Source organism: Mytilus californianus, unplaced genomic scaffold, assembly GCF_021869535.1.
Source record: "Mytilus californianus isolate M0D057914Y unplaced genomic scaffold, xbMytCali1.0.p SCAF_2, whole genome shotgun sequence".
Classification (NCBI taxonomy): Eukaryota; Metazoa; Mollusca; class Bivalvia; order Mytilida; family Mytilidae; genus Mytilus; species Mytilus californianus.
The window spans coordinates 85716713-85737117 of NW_026262668.1; the positions used below are offsets into that span (position 1 = coordinate 85716713).

Below are 20405 nucleotides of genomic sequence, written 5' to 3' on the forward strand. Positions count from 1 at the left end.
TACATTTTGTAGCTAGGAGAGGAACACATAATAGGTTCATTTTTTTCTTAATGTGATTTTTTTATATGGGAGATGGTATCTGAGAACATGTATTTGCTTACTATTTGTATGGTTCTATTTATATTACTTTGTGGGGGATTGTCAGTATCATAAGTAAAAGATTTCGATTAAATGTGGAAATTGTTTCTCAGTTTAGAAGACATTTAATGTTTTTCAGTAATGACAATGCCTGACATGATGATTAGGGCTAGATGAGCTAGAAAGTGAATTTCTGTGTTATGTTTTATATGTTGCTTATGCCGTTCATGACCGATATTCAATTATTTGTTTAGCTGGAAAAAACAGAACATTCGATAAATATTAAAATAAGAAGGTGCGGTGTGATTGCCAATGTGACAAGTCTCCACCAGAAATCAAATGACATAGGAGTTAACAACTCTTTGTCACCGTACGGCCTTCAACAATGATCAAAACCCATACCGCATAGTAAGCTTTAAGTAGTATCTTAATATTTAAAATGAAATTCAATATGCAATAAAAAAAATATAAATCACTGCTTTCAGAATACACTCCCAGCCAATATTTTTTGGTTTAATTAACGTATCGTGGCCTTTCGTGAAGTTTAATAACGGGAGAAGTTTATGACCACTCTTTCCGTTGGTTTTATGATACTATCTGATTTACTATAGAGGAAAATTTATGCTCTTAGACATTAGACATAAGACATCATTTTATTTACCAATTATGGGCCCTTGTCGGACAAGATACATAAACATCATAATACAATGATTATTTTAAAACATGCAAGTTTTTAGTGAAAATACACAATACACAAAACACAAAGAAATAAAGTAAAATATGAGCAATGAAGGATATTATTACAGTACGAAGCATAAGTGTAATGAGGTCGGTTTTATATAAAAAAAACATAGATATAAAATTTATTAACAGGAAATACTAGAACCAAAAATATAGTTTCTCATTTTGTAGTAGTTCACAGCAGCGAGGAACTTTACATCACGACAATGCAGAGGTCATCAAGGGGGGGGGGGGGGGGCTTTCAGAACTAGTTACAGATATGAGATCATCCCTAATAGTGATTCTCCTCATGACTAATGCACAGCAGCAAGGGGTTGACATTGCTACTGTGCAAGATTCATCAAGGGGCGGTGCTTTAGAACTCACTGTAGGGAAATTATAAAGTTCAAATTACAATTAGAAGAATGAGATTTATCCCATCAAAATTTTTCATATTTCTTAATGAATATGCACAATTCTGATAACAATTTCTCATCTTCATTATTCATTAACCATATCAGTTTTTTTGGTAAGGTCTAGATTTTTTAAATTCTTGCAGCAATTATTTATCATTGTTATCATATCTTCTCTTTGGTCAGATAGACTATCACAGTTAAAAAGAAAATGTGTTTCGTCTTCGACCTTATTACTACAACATCTTTTACATACTCTATTGTGTCTTGTAATATTGTTATATCTACCTCTCTCTATAAGTAAATGGTGAGCAGATATGCGAAATCTTGTTAGACTCTGTCTTTCTTCAAATTTTTTAACAATATTAAGATATTTTTCGTAATCAAAATTAGATTTATAAGTAACATATGTACATAGTTTCCCTTCTGAGTGGTTTTTGAGATTTTTCCCCCAATCTTTCAACACGACATATACCACGACGTTTTCTTTGACTCATACAATTTCTTTGATTCTGAAAAGGTTTATTGTATAACAATGGAAAGTTAGTGCTTTTTTTTTAATCTGTAATAGTATTTAACCAGGCGACAGGGCTCTTCTAAATAGAGTATCTGTCTTCTTGATTCTTGGACCAACTCCGTTAAGAAGTTCATCGAACATCTCTGGTGGCATTCTCAAAATATTAAAGAAGGAAGGTTCATCCTCGGTTCGTAACTCGTTCGTCAACTGATCATAATGACCAAACTGGAGTCTCCTTTCAGTTGATAACCAAGGACGAACCCAACAGGACTTACGCCGTCTAAAATTTCTTCTTATTCTTCTTCGCTCTCTCAATAACAATATCATGGCCTGGTCGTTAAGATTTTGTATCTGTGTTAATGATAGTAGAAGCATTGCTACATATACATGGTCTTGTGTTTCCATGGTCCAATTGAAATTGATGTTTCAAACAAAACATGGAGAGCTTTTATATATTTCATGTGACAATGACAATGAGCATGACTAGAACTCGAAATGGTCGTAGTATGAACGTAGTCAGGTTGTAAGAAGAGCGTAATGAGGACTGCATGAGCGTGCTAGAATCGTACTATGGTCTTAAACAGCGTGGTATAAACGTGGTATAGTCGTAGTAAAAGCGTGGATGGGTCGCGGTGATAACGTGATGGTCATAGTGAGGTCGTAGTAACGTCGCTGTGAGATCGTAGCGCAGTCTCTCCGACTAGAATCGCGCTTTCGCTACGCTCTCGCTACGATGGTACAGCGACCATTGCGATCTTACTTCGACCTTACTGCGCTCTCACTACGCTTCTACTTCGACCTGATTTCGCCACGACCGCACCACGATTGTTTTGAACATGTTCAAAGTTGGTCCACGCTCATCACGATCATACGGACCTCATCACGACCGTACAACGACCTTACGGCGATCTACACGAACGTCAAAATTTGCATTTTTTTCAGAGATGGTCTAGTGTGACGGGGGTATATGATAATCGTACGTCTTCTATTCATTAATTATAATGTTGAGCCCGTGTCTGTGGCTTAATGGTGTCGCCCTCATATTTCATGTTTCTGATTTTACATTCAGTGTACAACTCGTTTTGTTACTAAACTATATCTTGACTTCTCACTTATGGTCAACTGTAAACCAAAAAGACGCAACTTTGATTATTGCTTGGGAAAATGCAATAACCAATACTATGAATAATAAATGGACTAGAGTACTGCCAACTTAGTGTTCTATTCTCTAAAATGTTCGTTAAATGTTGTGTTTATTTATCCACTTCAGCTATTTCTTTTTTTATTTGCTGGCCATTAATGAACTGGAACAGATGGCAAATCTTCGGTAAGTCTTCTACAGTCTTTTTAAAATGTTATAGCCGCCAGGGGCGTAGCTACCTTTTTAATGAAGTGGAATCTCAAACTATAGGGCGAGGGGTCTGTGGGCCGCCTAAGGCCCCCAGGATGTCCAGGGCAGAGCCCTGGTAGGGGGCCAGGGGGGCAAAGCCCCCCGGAAGCTCCGCATATATAGCGTTTCAAAACAATCACAACCGAAATAAAACTTGGGACATTTTTGTTGTGGTTTTTTTGTCAACTATTTGTTTAACTTCGAGTCGAATGAAGACTTAACATTGTCGCTTGCGTTTTTTGTACGTGAAAGCTTTTAAAATCACGGAGATTTGTTCCATATGCTAGTATTTGTATTGAGCACAGTAGATTAAAAAAAAAAAAAACATAAACACAATACTATATGTGGAGTTTCCGTTAGCAAAACATCATGGATACCAAATACTTGGTGGACACATTCTCATATATTTTGCTTAACATATGTATTTAGATGTTTAAAAATTTTGTGGGTATACTCTACAAGAGAGAGATGGGAATTTCGAATTTTACGTAGTTAGGAATATTCGAAGTTTAAATTAATGAACTTTTTCAGAGTAAATGGTACTTTGATCACGATCTTTTTCATGATCTGCGTTTTTAATTAGCCAGCTAATTAACAAATGCATATGCATTCGACCAGTTGTATGGCAATATCTAGATGATAACAGTGAAGATACGTGTAATAAAAGTTTGGTGTATCTTTCAAACAAGAATCAGCAGTTTAGTGTCCTACTCGGACAGACAGTTCTTTTTAAAATTGAATGACCTAATAGTCCAGTAAAAATGGTTTTACAATCAATCATTCGTATAGCCGGCCCATATAGAAACGACTTCGAATTATCGAATCTATATAACAGATTTTTTTTGTAAAATAAATAAAAACGTAAAACATGTACTTGAAAATATGTACTTTTTTTTTTATAATAACAGCAGTTCCAACTTCTCATTTACTAGTATACGGAAACTATTAATTGATTGAATGGTTATTAATGTCCGGTAGCAAATATAACATGCACACAGGACGAGATACGTTGACGTGATGTGAAAATGAACTATTCGTGTTGTCAAGACCTACATACTTAGTCAATATTGAACTAGTTCACAAGGTAACAGTCATTATTCCCGGATCGATACGAGTTGAAGAGTCTTCATTCTAGTAAGATGGGTGCTTTGGGGCGAAGCGGAAAATAATAATTTTCAAATTTTTTGTTAACCCTAAAAGCATTATGTTTTTTTTTGCACTCATAGCGAGTATACGGTATGGTTTTGGTACCAACAACTATGTAGCTGGTATTTTTTAAACAATGCCCGTAATATAAAAAGTTCCTCTAAGTTTACACCAGTTGTATGTATCTATCGTACACATACATGTCTTACAGGATTAAAAATTCCGCTGCATGTGTATTCCTCTTGCTTTTATTCTTTGTGTAGTTTTGAAAATGCATACATAGAAAGACCAATTCCTTTATGTTAACTTTGTCCCTCTCTCTCTCTCTCTTTTTTTGTTTTGTTTTTGTTTTTGTGAAAACGACGTGGATGCACGTGCTGCCGTGCCTCCGGGTAGCTACGCCCCTGGCCGCGATAGATTTTAGCTTGGCATAAGGCATAGAAACTTGTCTATAGTTGAAATAAGGCCGTATTAGTTGTTTGGAATATTGGAATATGACATACAGACTGAGAGTCAAGCCCAATAAGCCTTATACATATAGTCATGTCCGGCATTGTCGTGGGATAAAATGTGCAACATGATCGTACTGGTACTACACAGCAGCCATTAGTTATTATACTACTAGCTTTGCTAGCTTTGCTAGATTTTGTTTTATTTGTAATTGCAGCTGAAGTCTATCGCAATACTTTTTTTGTTTGATTGATGGTTGTTTTACTCCTCATTAGCACAATAGACTATACCGCGGGGGGGGGGGGGGGGGGGGGGGGGCATATATCCCGTCACAGAGGTATAGATTGAAGTAGCTATAATAATATTATTAAGAAAAGTCATACCAATTTTTATGTGCATTTATTAGTTATAGATGTAAATGTCAGTTGAATATATCAAAAATAAAACTTTCAGTAACTCGAATGATTGTTTACATGAAGGCATAAGTCATTGATTCTCTGTTGAAGATCTTTAAAATGTCTACAACTTCCAAAACTATTTTAGAGACAAGCCAAGTTTATTTTGCACACACTGGCACAAAGATGACGAGAAAAAAGTGATAATTCTTTAGATTGTTTCTTTTTCAACACTTGCGGTACATTTTAGTGTTTTTACAAAACACGATATCTTGAACTTATAATATGCTGTTTGCTTATTATCATTGATACCGTAAACATAATCTAATTTGAATGATTCAGAATCAATCAAAGCAACAATAACAGCCTCCATTTCAGATGTAAGTATTTTGGGGAACATGTTTTGGAAATTAGCAATTTCCGATTTAAGTTGGTCTTTTTCAATATGGTCTAACTCTACTTCTATCAAGTATTGACTGTAACCCTCCTTCAGTACCAGGACATTATATAATCTCGAATGACTTGAATCGTATATGTCAGATTTGTACAATTCACGTATTGTTCTAATATCATCGACGGGCTCTTTAGACATTGATTCCACAGTCTTTGCGTCTTTAACCTTCGACAGAACTTCCATATTTGCTGAAAATATAGCAGGTTTTTTTTCTTATAGGAATGACATACATTTATAGAACATACAACTGACAAAAAATAACAGTTATACGTTTATTTCATGGAAGCAACATTTTCGATCTCATATTAGTATAGGTAGATACTCGCTATGTAAACAGTCGACAAAATTAAGAATTGAATAAGACCTGATTACTAGTACATGCTTTAAAAGTCAAACAATTTGTAAATTCTTCGTCAAACTTCAAGTACCTATTTATCTGAAATGTAATGGGATATCAAATATACATTTTTTTAATGTGAACCTTTGTGAATGCACTGTGTTTCGCATATTTGTATAGATATTTGATAATAAATAGAACTTATAAAAAAGAAACTAATATAAGCAGCAGGATACAAATAGGAAGCAGCACATGCATACTCAGGACGATAACATTTCAATGACCTCTGCTTTATACTAGACCGACATTCTGAGCCGGATAGCTTAGGACTAGTTTACAAGGTAACAGTTCACAGGAAGATGTGTCATCCTACCCTGACTCAGTATCAACCAGTCTTTACTCCTAAATAACGCGTGCTAAGCGCGGAGAAGCAGCAAATACCTATTTTGATTTTTTTGGTTTGACCCGGTCTGGATTGAATCCGCGATTCCCAAGCGAAGCCAAGGTTGACAATGTCTTTTCAAGGAGTAATAATCTTCTCTATCACCCTCTCAGGTATGTGTTATTTATATATTATTATACTTCATGTCAAAATGCCAGATTTTGATTGGTAAATATTAACGAAGAAGATAATTTACTCTATCCCATGGTAAATCCTCTATTTCCTTTCACGGAGACGCTTGATCAAGTGTGCGCTTTATTAAATACGAATGGTTGTTATGGACAAGACATCATAGTTTATTACTTTGAAAATTTAATAGACAGTAAAAACAGAAAATTCAGTATAATACATCAAACACTTGGTTAAGCATCTCCGTGAAGGGCACTAGAGTATTTACCATGGGATAGAGTAAATTGTCTACTTCGTATTAACCAATCAAAATCTGGCATTTTGACACAAAGTATAATAACATTGGTTGTACTGCATGCCAACAAGCGCATATAAAAAAACTGTATCACCATTAGCAAATCCAGATTTATTTTGATTATTACGTTGTCTATGAGTTAAAATAACTGCCTCTCGTGGTGATCGATGACTGACTAGGATGAATTAGATCGTATAATATTCTCGAAAATTTCACATCAAATATAAATGTATCTTTAAACATTATCATCTAGACGTCTGACTATCTTGATTTAATGTACTTGTACCTTTTCCTGCTAGTTGCATTTCAATAGGGTAATGGTCGCTGACATCGCCAGTCTGAAAAAGATATCAAGAGAATATCAATAATCAATGTTTCGAACATTACTTATTGCAATACTCGTTAAAAAACGAATTGGTGTTTATTTGTTAAGTATACAAGTTATTTCTCTTCGGTTTTTTTTATTCTTGTTTAAAGACAGGACAGACAAAATAAAAGTCAATCATTTCCTCAGTTCCAAAGATTAGTGTGTTAACATTTCAGAAAGATGGATTGACTTATACTTTAGTTCCGTCGAAAGCAGTGTTTACGGCTGGACATAGCAATACACATTTTGGGGCGATTGTATAAAAATTCGTCAGACGATATAGGACTATGGTTTTTCGTCATATAAATCTTAATTATATGCTGATTTAATTTGCGGTTTATCAGTGGGATACATGCTACACCAGTATGTGATATAACACGCATGGTTGTATCATTGTGGGAGTTTCAGATGCATCTGCAAATTCATGCATGTTATCGAAAGAAAAAGTCCTTATCAAATTAATGCCTCCCCCACCCACTCAAGGGTGACTGGGAATTAAAAATATGGTCACTTAGGTCTTCTTCCGACCGGCAGTAAAACCCTTGATAGAGTGGGGTGTCCGTTTGGCTATGTGGGATGTACCCAGCAACGTCCGATCAGAATGAGAACGTTAAATCCGATACATCATGTAGAGAGAATGCCATGCTCTCTGCAGGTTAACAACCCATGCAACAACTCTTTGATGGGTCCATAGGTGGCATGTTGTAAGGCAAAATTCTGTCCTTATCCGATATATTCTCATTTTCTAGTGGTAGTCCGACACGACACGTATCTAATAAGAAGAAAAAAAAACTCCAATTTATACTACTAAATGATAACGTTGTTTAAAAATTATTCCATTCCAGGCCATTTGTTTTCCACATAATTAATATAACCAATAATTAATAAGTTCCGAGTCGAATCCGATACCAATACCATTATTATATGTCACATCATGGAAGTAATATTTAAAAGGAATAACAACGACTAATTAGCATGTATTAACAGCCTGCAGAGCTCTGTACTAAAGTCATATGATTTTATCCAATTATAGTCTCAGCGGCAAGACCCCTTTGGTTACTATCTGTGATACCGCGGTTGTAAAATGGCATCTGGAATTTCTTATCAGTCACGTGATTTTATCGAGTCCGGTAATTATAAAGCACCTGTGTGAAATCCGAGGTTTATTAATAAGAAGGTGGCGCTGTATCATATAAAACCTCTACCTTCAGAAAGAAGTCGTATGATGTAAAAAACTTGAAAAACGGACGAGAATTGTTCAACCTACAACAGTTTAGCTTGGAAAATTGTATTTAATTTAGCATATTTTTGCTTTTTACCGTTTGTTTTAAACTGTTCTAAAAGTATTTTCCGGTTAAAAGCGGATCCCGAGTAAAACAGTTAAATACCGATGAATCGATCAGGTTTCACATGATGTTGAACAAAATAATGTAGACAGATGTAGACATAGAATATTTTACTGTTGAAATGTGCCAAGTTTATCGAGATTTATAAAAATATTTACTTTCAAGTAATTGATTACGTTATTGAAACTGGACAATGAAAATCGGGATCAAAAGTTCGTAAACATGTTAAATTTATATCTATTTTAAAAAAGTGTTTACAATTGAATACTAATATTAATGTAGCACGTTACAGCAAAAAGAAAATCAACCATACAATACGAGCTTGACGCTATCTGTCTAACCGCAAATTTATTTTATATGAATTTGTTTATGTACAAATTAAAGAATAGAAACGTTTAAAATTGTGAATATTTAATTTGCCTGGTATACACGGAAGACTTGGATTATTCGTATTTAATAAAAGGGGGTCGAAACATATTTTTTGTACAATCATCTTCTTAACTTTCAGAAATGTCTTCTTAATTAACTGCATGGTTTTAAGTATTAAAATTGAAAATGATCCACCCTTTTTCTTAAATTCAATATGTGATAACTGTCGGACTAAACTATTAAGATCGAAAAAGACATAAATAGGAAAAATAGACTAAAATCAACATTGAATGACTGACTCTATTCGGTAGCGTACAGCAGCGGAATGTAACGAGTGAACTATTCGGGTTACTTCGTACGTACATACGACAACAACTGGTCTATTCGTAATTTTCCGGGAACACGAAAATGACCGAAAAGTGTCAGTGATTTGATCTATCACATGTCGAGAGTCAATTACCATGCCATATATTAAACCAATTAACGAGTTATCGAAAGATGGGCGGTAACGCAGATGAAACCTTTGAAGTGACGACGATGTTATTCCTTTCAATATTACTTCCATGGTCACATGTAGTTTCAATCCCTCCTCTAACAGCAGAATCTGGAATTCTTCCAGTAGTTGTTTTATATCTATGTTACACCATGGAAGTAATAGTTCACTCGTTACATTCCGCTGCTGTACGCTACCGAATAGAGTCAGTCATTCAATGTTGATTTTAGTCTATTTTTCCTATTTATGTCTTTTTCGATCTTAATAGTTTAGTCCGACAGTTATCACATATTGAATTTAAGAAAAAGGGTGGATCATTTTCAATTTTAATACTTAAAACCATGCAGTTAATTAAGAAGACATTTCTGAAAGTTAAGAAGATGATTGTACAAAAAATATGTTTCGACCCCCTTTTATTAAATACGAATAATCCAAGTCTTCCGTGTATACCAGGCAAATTAAATATTCACAATTTTAAACGTTTCTATTCTTTAATTTGTACATAAACAAATTCATATAAAATAAATTTGCGGTTAGACAGATAGCGTCAAGCTCGTATTGTATGGTTGATTTTCTTTTTGCTGTAACGTGCTACATTAATATTAGTATTCAATTGTAAACACTTTTTTAAAATAGATATAAATTTAACATGTTTACGAACTTTTGATCCCGATTTTCATTGTCCAGTTTCAATAACGTAATCAATTACTTGAAAGTAAATATTTTTATAAATCTCGATAAACTTGGCACATTTCAACAGTAAAATATTCTATGTCTACATCTGTCTACATTATTTTGTTCAACATCATGTGAAACCTGATCGATTCATCGGTATTTAACTGTTTTACTCGGGATCCGCTTTTAACCGGAAAATACTTTTAGAACAGTTTAAAACAAACGGTAAAAAGCAAAAATATGCTAAATTAAATACAATTTTCCAAGCTAAACTGTTGTAGGTTGAACAATTCTCGTCCGTTTTTCAAGTTTTTTACATCATACGACTTCTTTCTGAAGGTAGAGGTTTTATATGATACAGCGCCACCTTCTTATTAATAAACCTCGGATTTCACACAGGTGCTTTATAATTACCGGACTCGATAAAATCACGTGACTGATAAGAAATTCCAGATGCCATTTTACAACCGCGGTATCACAGATAGTAACCAAAGGGGTCTTGCCGCTGAGACTATAATTGGATAAAATCATATGACTTTAGTACAGAGCTCTGCAGGCTGTTAATACATGCTAATTAGTCGTTGTTATTCCTTTTAAATATTACTTCCATGATTGTAGTAAGAAAACCAGGACGGGTTCAAACAGAACGAAGATTTTGAAAGCAGAGAAAACTGTGCGCCTTACAATCAGCATGACTTTATCAGATGACAATACGAAGACTAAAAATCCAGACTAAAATAAGGCATAGGCACTTTAATTCAGTCACGGACCTGCGATGTCGCGGGTGTGTTCTAGTGCAACTGTATATTAATCCATCCAAAAGGAATTACAGTGTAATGAATAAATGGATTTAGAACGATATAAACGGTAGCCCATTTGTTAAAAATGGAAACGTTGTTTTGTCTATCATATCAAAATACACAGATTTTACCGACCTAAAATCGAGAAAAGGGAAAATGATCTGCATACCTGTTCTGGTGTGAGATTGAAATAATCATCAAATTTAAAAACTCTAGCACTGTTGGGAACCACTGCGTTTTTTAAGTTAGCACCTGCCACAACAAACCTGCAATAAAGAGTATACTATGATGATAATGCTTGAAAATTATTGTAATTCTACGACAGTGATGTTTAATCTATTCATTTGTTAATATTTTTTGGTAAAATAGCGCAATACAATTTGGTTGTATTCAATTTTATATATAAAGATAAGTCCATTGACCTTTTGACACATGTTTTGATAAAACAAAATAGTTGAGTCTCTTTCATCATCGAAATGTTGGGAGTAATACGTGTAGCTTTCCACATGAAGCATTTTCACGTAGGATTTATATTCTAATAATTTTATCAACTAGATACTACTTTGAATAATATAACATGCTATAAGATTATTTACTGTAATAAAAATGCATATTTTTCTTTTAGTATAACATTTGTGATGGGATTGCTCCCCTTAGTATATATATGTTGTAGATAACTAGCCAGTCGTAAGCAGTTGAGCTAGGGAAGTACTTCTTTAGCTCAGTCGTTTAGAGAGCTACCTTGTAACACAGAGGTCCCGGGTTCCAGTCCCGGAGGAAACAAGGTTATTTTGTATGTAGAATCATGCTCTCCGGTTACACAATGAAGAGAAATACATCTAACAAAAACACAGAGTGGACGTGGACGGGTACTTATACATCCCCACAACAAAATGACACTGAGTACAGATCTGAGAGTACTCGCAGTTACTGACAGCTAGTTCAAAGCCAATAACAACTAATAAAAAATTCATGCATCTAAGACTAAAATATCAATCAGTACACATCCAACATCCAATGGATTTAGAGGAAAGACGTCATAAAGTCTGTCATCTATTTCTCTGTATTTTCTCTTTCTTGGAAACCTTCTGTTTTTGTTTAAAAAATCATATTTTTTTTCAAATAATGAAATTAATTAAATCTTTGAAGCTAAAGTTGAAAGTGTAGGTTACTATCAAATGCTTTAAATACCTTTTCTTTCAAATAGTTTCTTTTCCAGACTTTTAGTCTAAATACTTTTACTTCTTGTTCTTTTAAATAATTTTATTTTCCAGACTACTAAATGCTTTTACTACCTTTTCTTTTAAATAATCTCATTTTCAAGAAATTCCATATTAGACACACTTACTTATAACACTTGATACATGTTTTCAAACAAAAAAAAGACAACCATTTTTTTTTTTACATACATTTCATATAAATAATTATATTTATTTAATTTCCACAGGTAAAGTTACCTGTAAGGCCACACCAATTTGATTTTTAGTTCTTCGGACAAAAGCTCAAAAAAATATGGGGCGAGCGAGCGAAATTTTTTTGATTGTATATATTTCTTGAAAATGAGTTTTGTTGAGGCGGGTACTCTACAAGAAGAGCGAGCGGTATAATTTTTTTTTTTAAATTGTGCAATTTAGAATTTTATGTACATGTTAAAACTGAGTTACTTCAAAGAAAAAGGAGGAGAAACATGCTCTTATGCATATAATTTGATGTATTTGTGCCTGTAGTACAGTCTATACCATACCCAACTTTCTGGTTCAGTTTGGTTTAGTATAATTTTGATTATTTTCGTCAAATAAGCTTTGACTGCGTGAATTTTCATTTAAATTCATACATTTATTAAGGAAGCATAGCGGATGAAGTTTAGAAAGAGGAATTATGTTAGTTAGGTAAATATATTGTGTGGAATACAATTAAAATATGTGTATATATTCCAAAAAATGCCCTTGAACAATATTAAATATCTTTGATATAGTTGTTTTCGTTTTATGGTAATGATTGTTTATTGGCTGCTTGACATCTAGTTGGAATTATTTATCCATAATAGGATCAACATAATGAGTGAGGTGAATATTTCAACAACATCCTGAGTAAAATAGTTATATTGCTATGCATGTAGATCTCAGTGTAATGAAACATTCCCTTAAAATACCTTAAGTCCTTTTACCATATTCACATGCATTATTCCGACTTGGCAAAATACATTTTCCTTTTGCCCCTGAAACCTGCAATGTATTTCAAACTGGAAGTAATTTCACCAATAATACATCCCTAATTATTATTAGCATGCCAATCTCAATACCACCACTTCGGTCTCGAACGTTGGAACTTTTAAATTTTGCCCTTACAAAAGAGTTCTGATTGCATTTCAATAAACTAACGAGGGGGTATGGGGTTTTCATCAAAATAGGATTAATCTGTTAATCTGTCATTTTTTTAAAAATCAGGTGCATTTAATATTAATTTCATCCAAGACAGATAGCTCTATTTATGTCTGTTGTAGTCTGGGATTACTCTGATGTTCAAAGGCTGTTTTGCCAGACAAGCTGGGGCCGTGGGACAACAACACCATATCTTGTCTGGCAAAACAGCCGTTGGACGTCAGAGTAATCTCGGACTATGTCTGTTGAAACAATGATCGGGGATGACAATGGTTCTAACGAGCACTGATGTGATCGTGGTCATCTAAAGATTTTTTATTTTGTCTCCTAGAACAGGTCTTCATAGGTAAAACGAAATGCATTTCAAAATAACTGTGTGTTTAATAACTACTTATCCTCGGCAATGATTTGACACAACTTCATGTTGGCATCCTGATTTTTGACCTTTTATTTACAAATCGATTTATCACACGTGCGTTTGAATCGATCGGCGCAATATATGCACAAGAAGAACGTCTATGAGAAAAAAAAAATGTCAAGGATAAACTAATTTTGGAGCGGCATGCGGCCCAAAAATTGGCGGAAGCGGTAATTATTTTTTTTATTGAAAAGTCAATTTCTCCAAAACAGGAGCGGGAAAATCCAAAGAACTATTAATCAAATTGGTGTGGCCTAACCTGATTAGACACTTATGACTAAAACAACATATTTTGCAATAACAACATCTATTGTTCTTCATATAATCTCCCATTTAGGAATAGCCAGAATAGTAAAATATAAAATGTAGGAATAGCCAGAAGACACTTCCATTCTTTTGATGTGTTTGAGCTTTTGATTTTGCCAATTGTTAAGGGACTTTCCGTTTTGAATTTTCCTCGGAGTTCGGTATATTTGTTGTTTTACTTTTTAAAACAATTTCAGAACTGTTCAGAGTAGATATATTACGGTAACATCAGTTTACTTTCAGAAATGTCAAAATCTGAGATTTACTTGACATGTGATAAACGATAAGCACTGAATTTCGACATGTGACTACAAAGTAGTGTCTGGATTGACTATGACGAAGTTTCTCAAATGTAAGTGAGTTTACAGTTTGAAAATACCGGAAGATTGTTTTGAAAATTTAAGACTTTACGGTTTTATCTTCAAACATCTATTCAGAACGCGTTCAGATCAAATTGGTTATTTCAGTATAAAAGGAATTAACTAATGGGATATACAAAGAAGCTATCATCATCAAAGGTTAATTAATCTTCTGGAAGTTGGAACGTTAGTTTTTGACAAAATTTATGTACTAAGATATCATCAAAATGCATATAGTAAATTATGTTGTTCTAGTGAAATGTAAATTAATAACAATCATTATTTATGTTACCTATCGTAACTACATTCGCTGTTGCCAGTGGTTGTATCAACATCATCTCCTATCAGCCATGTAAACCTCGGGTCATTATATAGAGATACTTTGTCGTGATCACGGTCTGGTAGATAGTCACAGTCAGAATTCAAATCACCTGCTATAATAACGTCCTAGGAAATGAAGAAAAAAAAATGATTTCATTGTATTGAATTCTTTCTTTTAAAAGTCGTTATTATAGTTAATGCTTAAATGCCACCGAGAAGAAGACAGGTATCAGATATGGCAATAGTACTCAATTTAGTGCAAAAGGATTTAATTTTTAATTAATGCCAACACCCCCCCCCCCCCCTTTTTTCACTTTTGCTACTCTGCCTTTTTAATGTCTAATCTAGTAATTGTGCTTATCACTATCAGAAGCAGGAGATCGCAGCTAGAACCTTCTTTTTTTTACATACTTTTTATAAATATATATCACTATATTTCTGTACATGAAGAAACCAAAATCCTTACCTCCAAATTCCGTTGTGACTTGACAATGTAATATACTCTTGTTATGTTATCAATCCTAACCTCCAAATTCCATTGTGACTTGACAATGTCATATATTCTTGTTATGTTATCAATCCTTACCTCCAAATTCCATTGTGACCTGACAATGTCATATACTCTTGTTATGTTATCAATCTTTACCTCCAAATTCCATTGTGACTTGACAATGTCATATACTCTTGTGATGTTATCTATTTCTTCTGGTGCTTTGCTCGGTTTGGAATGGAGAGCAAGAATAGCAAAATCAGAGACATCTAAAAAAACAAATCATACGCAATAGTATCCTACACAAACAGAAGCATGTGTCCAACTGTTCATTTAGAAAATCAAGCAACTAACTGGCATAACGTGTACGTGTGTTTTGTGCTGGAGCATTTCAGTCGTATAAACTAACACAAAAGTGACCCTAATATGAACACTTTCACATAGATTTGTGACTGGCTATGCTGCTAATTCTCTTTAAAAATGTAATGCTATGTTATATATATATAATTTGTTTTGCATGCACACGTATAAAAATTGCGGTTTTTATCCAACGGAATCATAGGTTTGAACGTTGTTTTCAATTTAGACTTGTTTATATTTTTTCGTTTGGGCTTGTATTATATTTGCCTTCGGGTTTATATGATCCGTTCATCCTATTTTGACTCCTCAATTCAAGAGTGTATCTTAAATTGAGGTAAATTATATGGCCTTCCAAATACCGTTTCAATTCCTAACATCACTGAAGAGACATTAATCGTCGAAATCCGGATATGGTGTACAAAAATCTTTGCACCTCTGTTTGCGGTATACCATCTTTGCCGCAAGTTTATTGTTTTCTGTTTGGTATTAAATTTATAATTAAGATCCATTTATTACACCTTGTGATCCGTTTTTTTTTTGGCAATCGCCAATGGCAGTCAGCAGGGTTTAAGAACATTTGTTGTTCGACCTGTTAGTCAAATGCGTTTTGTTAAAATATACTTTTTCACTTTTTTGGTCTTTTGGAAAATGTTGTTTGTGCTGTATTTAGACCCCTCTAACACAAAATTTGTTTTGCATGCACACATATAAAAATTGCTAGGATTGCGTTGGATAAAAACCGCAATTTTTATACGTGTGCATGCAAAACAAATTTTTTGATAGAGGGGTCTAGATGCAGCACAAACAACATTTTCCAAAAGACCAAAAAGTGAAAAAGTATATTTTAACAAAACGCATTTGACCAGCAGGTCGAACAACGGATGTTCTTAAACCCTGCTGACTACCATTGGCGATTGCCAAATAAACGGATCATCAGATGTAACAAAATGGATCTTAACTACATGTATTAATTTAATACCAAACAGAAAACAATAAACTTGCGGAAAAGACGGTATACCGCAAACAAAAGGTGCAAAAATTAGTACACCATATCCGGATTTCGACAATTAATGTCTCTTCAGTGATGTTAGGAATCGAAACGGTATTTGGAAGGCCATATTATTTACCTCAATTTAGGATAGACTCTTGAATTTTGAAGAGTCGAAATAGGATGAACGGATTATGTAAACCCGAAGGCAAATATAATACAAGCCCAAACGAAAAAATATAAACAAGTTTAAATTGAAAACAACGTTCAAACCTATGATTGCGTTGGATAAAAACCGCAATTTGTATACGTGTGCATGCAAAACAAATTTCTTGGTATATATATATATATATAAGTGCATATAAATAGCAACACATAACATACGAATCTATTTGAGTGTGGATTAATCAGTACAAAGATTAATTCAATTACAGAGATGAAATTATAAATTGCCTAACAATGTAATTTTAGCACACTATTGAGTATGTAAATATTAGAATGTTTAAAATATTTACAACGCGATAAAAGTCATAAAAATAAACGCAGTATTTCGCTAGACAAACTAGCTTCATCAAGCGTGCATCTATATATCCAGGTAAAATCGGATGTAAATAAGAAACTTTTGCAGGTCATTGTACATAAATTGAGCTGTCTTGTGAAGAATTCAAAATTTGGATGAAGGTCAAGATTATTTACAAAATTGTTGGTTGAAGTTTGCAACGTCCATTGGCCAATATTACAGGATTCCACACTTTAGAACCTGATGGTCTTAATGAAAAAGACGAGAAAAGATACAGGAAAGATAAAGAATAATTTAGTACACAGCATCGTCCTTCAAGTTTATCCTGTAATATATATATAAATATATATATATATACTGCGATTAACGTAGGAGTTGTGTATGTCTTCCCATCCAAATATATGTAAGTTTTGATTGATTGATCGATGTTTGCTTTATGACGTATCTAGTATAAGTTTTGATGTGAGCTTTATACAAAATAAAAATAATATGTGCTACTGTAGTAAATTCTAATAAATTCTAAAAGGACCCTGAAGTTTGAAATACATTTATTCTGGAGTAAATGATGTCCGAACAGATGAAAGGACACAAATATTGCCAAGTTATTAAATACCAACCGCTTCATAACGATTGGGTATGATGATATTGCTATTTAAAATTTGAATATTTGTATTTTCAATTGCAGTTGACCATGGAAAAATTATGTTCCAATTGTTCTACTCACAATCCAGTCCTCTTTTTTCTCGAGTATGTCATCACCGAATGCGAATTGTCACCGAATTTTAAATTGTAACGTGTGCTACCAGTGAAGCAGGATCTGCTTCCCATTATGGAGCACTTGAAATCAATCACGGTTTCATGGCGGGGTTCGTGTTGATCTGTCTTTAGTTTTTCTGTGTAATATTTGTAGACAGTTGTTTGTCTTTTGTGCACCTGTTGTTCATGCTAACAATTTCTGTCGTGATTTTGTGTTTTTTGTTAAAGCTACGATTTATTTGATTATTTTTTTTTATGACAATCATAACACATATATATTCTAAAATATCTTAATTCTCATGTGAATAAATACCGCAAAAAATAAGAAAAAATATAGACATTTCTAACCTGTTGAAGGCGATTCGAAGCGCACAACAAATGGAGGCCTCTCAAAAACATCAAATGGGTCGTCATATTGATAGGTATCCGTAACCCTGAGCTGTGTGCAATCCCTGTTGAAATATGATAGAAATACATAAAAAAAAATATCTATTATCATTTCTCACCTATGCTGGCAACCAAAGCATACCATTAATGTTATTATCACATTGTTTAGTCTCGGTATTTAATTTTTCGTTTAAACATCACTGGTTTAAGGGAATCATATAACCATATAAATCTTCAAAATTTGAAAATTGAAATAATTTTAGATCTAGATCCATTTGATTGTTTGGTCTATGATTGTGTTATGGATGTTTTACATGTTTCTTTTTATCGAAGGTGACGAAACAGAACAACATAAACCAAAAATACTTTTACAGATCAACCAACAACCTTTAATGGCAGACAGCTAACCTTACCATATATTAAACTCAAAATCCCTTAAAGTTTTATAAAAGATGTGAATGAATTTAACACAGCTTTCCTAAGATCTAGCATAATCACCAACACTTTGGATGAACATATTAAAATACCAAGGACACCTATAACCATCGTTTAGGTTTCTGACTTAATTAATTAATTAACCCAAAAAAAATTGACCAAAAAATACATAACATTACAACAATGTTAAAATGATACCATATCATTAAAGAAGCACAAAATTCATAATCTCCTGATTAAAAAATCACGCCTTCTTGCACAGTCTATTGGCTAACATACCTATAAGCAGATTACATACGGAAATGGTGTGTGCAATGCTGAAATTAAGATCTTGCGTTAATATGACAAAAGAAAATTTGTATACAGACCTCCAAGCATTCGCCCAGTAATCAGTAGTTCACCATTGACAAGATTAATAACATTTCTTATATTTCATGTTTATAGATTTAGAAATTATTAAGAAGCTAAATTTAGAACTACCTGAGGAAAAGTTAACTTTTCTGGTTTCGACAATTTAGTTTAGGTTCGTTTTGGTCTTATAACTCCTCAAATATTTATTACACATCACTGGTTCTCAAATCTTTGGTTTTGGACGTTCCCGATTAAGATTAATCACGAAAAGCGCTTCGGACGCACATATATTATAGTGTTATATTCATTTGCTTGAATATATTATTGAATCAAACATACCAATAAAGAAATCCATATTGTTCTTTTGATGAAGATCTTCCAAGTTTTTCACTGATGACAGATTCCAACATACACGGTTCATCTAGTTGTTCATTTAATAGACTAAAAACATATTCATGTAAAAAATGTTGTTGAAATGGAAAATAAACATCAAAATCGTATACTTATTTGTAGAAAATTAAAATCACAAAACTTGAATAGATAAACAAACAAATAACAACAACAATAATTAAAATCAATTAAAATATAATTATGATATTATTTTCATATATGAAAAGCTGTTAGGTCTTTATAGTGTCTCAAATTGATTCTTAAGTTGTCCTCAATCGGGACAAATATGATATAGACATTTATTGATTGCCCAAGACAGTCATGATTGTGACATCCAGATTATTTTCGGGTTTTATTATGCTGTTTGGGTAGGTGTTCCAATGACATATACCTAATTCCATTAACTTACACTCGTATCACATTAACATGCTCTCGTTCTTAATATGGCTAAAATATTACCCGCTGGACATTAAAAGTTCATTCAACCATCATTTAATTCATTCCGATTTAAATGTAATTTTTGTACTGAAAAAAAAACACATTTCTTAAAGAAGATTTACTATGCATCGCAGGTAATTTTGAAAAAGTGGCAGACTAAAGATAAATAATACTTTGTCAGAACAAAGGGGCGAAATGGGATTAGTCGAACTTTATTTCCTTTCCTGAAGTCTCCCTTTTCTCTTTCTCAAGGTGTATCGGTTTGACTTTAAAAAAGGGAATGGTTCGCTGTTTAAGAATTATCAGGACTATGGTTAATATAGTATTCGTACTCTAAATCAAGTCGCGTTCCATTGTTTTGGACTTTGATTGCCAATCTCAATGTTTGGTGTAAGATTTCTAAAATTTTCTCCGGAATACCTCAGGTTATGAGATGACAAATTTTCGAGAAAAGTGTAATACCTCTACATACATACCTCATTTGTTCATTTGCCTTGGTTTTCAACTCATTGAAAGCTGTGTCGCTGGCATCTCGAATTTCCTGTACAAGTGTTAGGTCACAGAAAATCAGGATCTACAACAGATCATTGTTGAAACAGTTGAGTACATATTTTTTACTTTAGTCTAGACTAATCTGAACAAATTATTCTAATTAATTATTAATTTAAAAGAAATAATTGCATCGTGAT

At 33.4% G+C, this 20405-nt stretch overlaps 1 protein-coding gene across 4 annotated transcripts in view; it reads right to left on the reverse strand.

The window, feature by feature from the left end:
- Positions 1–5096: 5096 nt before the first annotated feature.
- Positions 5097–20405, reverse strand: part of LOC127730347 (deoxyribonuclease-1-like) — a 29387-nt gene continuing 14078 nt past the window's right edge. For 3 of the 4 annotated variants that reach the window (XM_052238722.1, XM_052238719.1, XM_052238723.1), the window contains 8 exons: positions 20193–20290; positions 19228–19329; positions 18064–18167; positions 15188–15360; positions 14573–14727; positions 10986–11082; positions 7053–7104; positions 5097–5751 (listed from right to left, as the gene is read on the reverse strand). In XM_052238722.1, coding sequence (XP_052094682.1) covers positions 5321–5751; positions 7053–7104; positions 10986–11082; positions 14573–14727; positions 15188–15360; positions 18064–18167; positions 19228–19329; positions 20193–20197 — 1119 coding nt within the window. In that variant the 5' untranslated portion in view covers positions 20198–20290 and the 3' untranslated portion in view covers positions 5097–5320. The remainder of the gene's footprint in view (positions 5752–7052; positions 7105–10985; positions 11083–14572; positions 14728–15187; positions 15361–18063; positions 18168–19227; positions 19330–20192; positions 20291–20405) is intronic. The other variant, XM_052238720.1, reaches the window with a different exon arrangement.